General features: G+C 34.1%; 1 protein-coding gene across 1 annotated transcript in view; it reads left to right on the forward strand.

The window, feature by feature from the left end:
* The first annotated feature begins 244 nt into the window (after window positions 1-244).
* The window catches only part of LOC134276485 (GRIP1-associated protein 1-like), a 37322-nt gene continuing 32078 nt past the window's right edge, over window positions 245-5488 (forward strand). Inside the window, exons 1-8 of the mRNA XM_062758735.1 lie at window positions 245-256; window positions 1218-1325; window positions 2399-2555; window positions 3297-3365; window positions 3794-3864; window positions 4023-4102; window positions 4274-4321; window positions 5441-5488. The exon at window positions 5441-5488 is cut by the window's right edge and continues 52 nt beyond it. Of these exons, the coding sequence (XP_062614719.1) occupies window positions 245-256; window positions 1218-1325; window positions 2399-2555; window positions 3297-3365; window positions 3794-3864; window positions 4023-4102; window positions 4274-4321; window positions 5441-5488 (593 nt within the window). The remainder of the gene's footprint in view (window positions 257-1217; window positions 1326-2398; window positions 2556-3296; window positions 3366-3793; window positions 3865-4022; window positions 4103-4273; window positions 4322-5440) is intronic.

Genomic DNA, 5488 nt, shown 5'->3' on the forward strand with positions numbered 1-5488 from the left:
ACATAATTAGGGGCCACAAGGGGCCAGAATGCTAAATCTTTGATGCTTTATATCTCGAAAGGGAGATATATTTTGATAAGCAATAATGAACAAAAGATGTTCAAAATAATGTTCTGAACAATATGCAACCTTTCATTTTTTGATAAACGTCCCCATTAAGGAGTTAAAGGGTTGGCCCCTAAATATTTCTTTTGCTAATAGCTCAAAAACGAAAAAGAATTTCTGAATAGTTACTGAACGAAAAATGTTCAAAATCGTAAGATCTTTCAGATGAGATGAGATAATTATATCTTTTGCTTTTAGCTCAAAAACGAATAAGAATTTCTGAACAGTTGTTGAACAAAAACTGTTCAAAATCGTAAGATCTTTAAGATGAAACTCCGAAAAAGGGGCTGGGTACTCGAATTAGGGGCCAAGAGGGGCCCAAAGTCTTTATTGGATAACTCTTTAACAGTTAATATTTTGTAATACATTACTGAAGCAAAGATGTTTATCTCAACCGTCTACAACTATATGTTATGACTTTCATGTTGCATGGTATATAATTAGGGGCCACAAGGGGCCAGAATGCTAAATCTTTGATGCTTTATATCTCGAAAGGGAGAAATATTTTGATAAGCAATATTGAACAGAAGTTGTTCAAAATAATGTTCTAAACAATATGCAACCTTTCATTTTTCGATAAACATCCCCATTAAGGAGTTAAAGGGTTGGCCCCTTAATATTTCTTTTGCTAATAGCTCAAAAACGAAAAAGAACTTCTGAATAGTTTATTAACAAAAAATGTTCAAAATTTTCAGATCTTTAAGATGATATGAAAAAAGGGGTTGATTCCCAAAATAAGGGGCCGTGTGGGGCAAAATTCCAATTTTTTAAAGTCTTTCATGTTCAATGTCTTTTTACAGATTGTGGTAAATCATTATTTTAGAATGAAAATCGCAATCAAAATCTTATCTCATCTCAACTCGTTGCTCGCAAAATCATCTAGTTATTATTATTTTCTGTCATTTCTTTTTTTTCTGTGTAAGGTAACTTTCTATTGTTGCTTTGTTTATAAAAAAAAAAGCTTCAAACTGCATGAAATGTCATGTTTAATGCTAACAGAAGCAAATTAAATTTGCTTACCCTATATATAAAGAACTATTGAACTATTAAGGAAATTTGTTGTTGAGAAGAGCAGATTGATTAATATTTATTTTTTCACTTTTTTAAATAAGGAGGTTGAGTTATTGATACAAGAGAATGACCAACTCCAGAGGAAACTCCACAGCCAAGAAGAAGAGTTCCGACTCCAGAACCAGACTCTCATGCAGGAACTCTCCAGGGTAAGTGAACCAGACTCATGCAGGAACTCTCCAGGGTAAGTGAACCAGACTTCATGCAGGAACTCTCCAGGGTAAGTGAACCAGACTGTCATGCAGGAACTCTCCAGGGTAAGTGAACCAGACTGTCATGCAGGAACTCTCCACGGTGAGTGTAACAGAAAGGTCACTGAAATTAACCTGCCATTCAGTTACTGAATAACACTGAAATGTCACTGAAAGACGTCTTTCAGTTTTAATTGAAAGGTCTTGTTTCCTCCTGTGTGTACAGATAACACCAACATTTAGGAAATTTTTACAATAAGGGACCACTCATAAGATAGGACAGACATTTAGGAACCATCTTCGCTAGCCAAGGGTTTTCGGTCCACTGGGGAGCGGAGTGGACCGAAAGCCCTTGGCTAGTGAAGATGTTTAGGAACTTCCTATAGATTGTTTATTTTGATTAAAAAAAAATTGATAAACAGTGATTTAAAGGGCATTATAAAAATTCTTCTGTACTTAAATTAAAGCCCCCAAAATCCTATTATGTAATATTTTGGAAATTTTGTAAAATAAATATTCCAAATTCTCACAATTGTAAATAATAAACTTATAGACATTTGTATCCAAAACACTGTTGAAACCTTATAAGTTGCAAGAATGGACTCAGTGAACATGAAATATCACAAATTTTAAATATCTTCTGATATTTTTTTCCTTTGAAAATGAACTTTCCTTAACACCCTTTATATTATACAAAATACATAGATTGGAGACAGAGTGACTGATCCTCATATGAACACAAAACCATAAAAATGTAGAGTTGTGATAAATCTAACCACTTCACAGAATATACAGGATACTGCTTAGTGTTTATAAAGTACTTGATATCCATGATTCACTAGTGAAATCCCAGATGTTCTTTCCTTAACTATTTAATTTTATGTAAATAAATGAGATATAAAACGTTAAAAAAAGTCCTAAAAAAAAAAAAATGTAATAAAAAGCATTTGAAGTTGATATCATGCTCTGTGTTTTATTCTTTTTCCTTTAATTTTATTGAAGACATTTTTTTCATATTTCATTGAGTACAGGTTGTAGATGCCAATGAGACTTATGAGAAAGAAATAACAGCTTTGAAAGAGAACCGACCCCTAAAGGATTCTGGGAATCAGAATGACCTCGCTGAACTGGAGAGCCAGGTCAGAAGGTTACAGGCCGAAAATTCCGCTCTGCAGAAAAAATGTACAGGTAGGTCTGAAAATTCCGCTCTGCAGAAAAAATATACAGGTAGGTCTGCCATCAGATGGTGATTAACAGATGGGTATTTATTATACTCCCACTCTGATTGAGAGGGGGTACTGTAAACCAACATTAATTTGCATGCGAGAAGTTTTTGCGAAGCTGGGGAGAGCCTCATCATCGTGAATATTTCTGGCCGCGAACAGGTCCTTAAAGTCTCTGTGTCTATTGACAAAAGCCTTGATCATGAAAATTAATCGTTGTGAACTAGTTTACCAGTGGTAAATTGCGAAATAAAGTCCTCGCTAATAAAATTCTGTTAACAGTATTCTGTTTTACCCTCTTGTGTCTGGTTGTCTATGTGTCTGTGTAGTTGTCTGTAAAAATTTTTCATCACTTTTTTGTCAGCAATTTTTCAAAGGTAGATACTTGAAATTTTAGTGCATTCATTTGTTTAGGAATGCCAAATGGTTGCGTTAATTTTTGTACGAATTAGATGATAACTTCCTGTTTATCCCTACACCTGTCCATACCAAATTCCCATCAGAGCCGAGGATTTCTTGTGCGCATTGTCTCAATGACATCTTGTTTCTAACTTTTTCCTTAGATAACAGTTTCATGGAAAGAATAATTATCGTTGTGTACATTATCCTCCTTCTTACTAGAATTACTGTAAGAAATATAAAATTCCTTGCATTTAGCAAGTTAATTGGAATATACATGTAATAATGATAATTTTACAATATTTAGTGGATTCGGAAAACTTAAAAGGCAGTGATGAGGGAACTGAGACAACAGAAGACGTGCCTGATATTAACGGTAATACCCTTTGGTAACATAGATCTCTAATACATATCACCCTTAGGGATACTAATACATGTACATGTATACTCGAGTATAAACATTTTCAAGCTAGAGCACAATGTCTTGCTTACTTACACAAAAATGAAAAGTGTCCCAAATAAAAACTGATTTACAGTTTCAAAGAATTTTTCAGAACATGAATTGATTTGAATAGAAATTTCTGTAATTTTGGTCAGGTTCAACTCATTCAGAATTTAAATGAATCTTCTGTGAATCTTTGGAGATTGAAGCAAAGTAATAAGTGGAATATAAACTTTCTAATTTTCAAATATATTTTCATAAGATTTATTCTAACTTAATATATTTGGATTTTTTTAAAAATTAACTTAAATTTAAGTATATATATAGTTTCTTTTTGATTTGTAAAAAACGACTGTTTCTAGAACTAAGTCTGAGTCTGGCGACAGAAAAAGAAGAAAATAAACTTCTTCAGGAACAGTTATCAGCCATAGAGGTAAAGCTTACTATAGACTAATAGTGTACCAATTGAAAACATTTATGATAAAGGTCTGAGGTTCCTCAAACAAATTATGTACATCATTTCATGGTGTCTTGAAAATGGTGGAAAGAATTTCCTTATTTTAGACTTTATGGTTTTATTTAAATATTTAGAAATCATCAAAAGAAAAAATCCAAAATCTACAGGAAGAGGTGGAGAAAAGTGCAGACAAACTAAAGAAGAAACAGGAAAGGTAACTGTGTTATTGTAAAAATTATCTTCTTTTGTATGTCAAGAGAGGTAACTCTGTTCTATCTTATTCAAAAAACAGATCTACAAGAAAATACTGAAAAATTTGCCACTGTCATACACTGTATGCAGCTTCAAATATTTTCTAATGAGAATTACTTTATTTACATTTTAGTTACTTACAGTTACATGCAGAAAAAGAAAGTGTGTTTACCGAGTTGAGGTTAGAATTGTAAACTTATTTTAAAAGTTTTAAAGTATAAAAATAAAACTATACATGATTAAAAAAAATGTTAATTTAAAAATTAATAGCATATTTCTTAATGCAATATAATTTTTTTTCTCGGTGTAGAATTTTTACTTTATGGTATCTTGAATATAAGACATAGATTCTCAAAACAAAAATAAATTTTTATACCACCCGCAAACGAAGTTTGGGGGGGTATATAGGAATCACCTTGTCCGTCTGTCTGTCTAGCTGTCCGTCTGTCTGTGCAAACGTGTCCGGTCCATATCTTTCTTATGGAGGGACGTTAGAATCTACTACTCCACACAAAGATTGCCCATGACCTAAGGGTGTGTCATGACCTTGACCCAAGGTCATTTGGGGAAGGTCAAGGTCACCGGAAGAAAAAGTTCATAATTCGTGTCCGGTCCATATCTTTCTTATGGAGGGACGTTAGAATCTACTACTCCGCACAAAGATTGCCCATGACCTAAGGGTGTGTCATGACTTTGACCCAAGGTCATTTGGGGAAGGTCAAGGTCACTGGAAGAAAAAGTTCATAATTCGTGTCCGGACCATATCTTTCTTATAGATAAACTTGGTAGGTTCTCATTTCACACAAAGATTGCCCATGACCCAAGGGTGTGTCATGACTTTGACCCAAGGTCATTCGGGGAAGTTCAAGGTCACTGGAAGAAAAAGTTCATAATTCGTGTCCGGTCCATATCTTTCTTATGGATAAACTTGTTAGGTTCTCATTTCACACAAAGATTACCCATAACCCAAGGGTGTGTCGTGACCTTGACCCAAGGTCATTCGGGGAAGTTCAAGGTCACTGGAAGAAAAAGTTCATAATTCGTGTCCGGTCCACATCTTTCTTATGGATAATCTTGGTAGGTTCTCATTTCACGCAAAGATTGCCCATGACCCAAAGGTGTGTCATGACCTTGACCCAAGGTCATTTGGGGAGTTTCAAGGTCACTGGAAGAAAAATTTCATAATTCATGTGTGATACATATCTTTATTATGGAAAAACTTGCTTCTGAAAAAACCTAGCGGGGGGTATTTTGTCCCGTTTGGACAGTTCTAGTTAAAATTATTTTTTCCAAAATATAGTAAAAAGTTAGAGGACGTTCAGGGTGGTCGTGACAGGGACCAGAAATA

This window comes from Saccostrea cucullata, unplaced genomic scaffold (assembly GCF_032062105.1).
Source record: "Saccostrea cucullata isolate Sc308-1 unplaced genomic scaffold, CSIRO_AGI_Scuc_v1 ctg580, whole genome shotgun sequence".
NCBI lineage: Eukaryota > Metazoa > Mollusca > Bivalvia > Ostreida > Ostreidae > Saccostrea > Saccostrea cuccullata.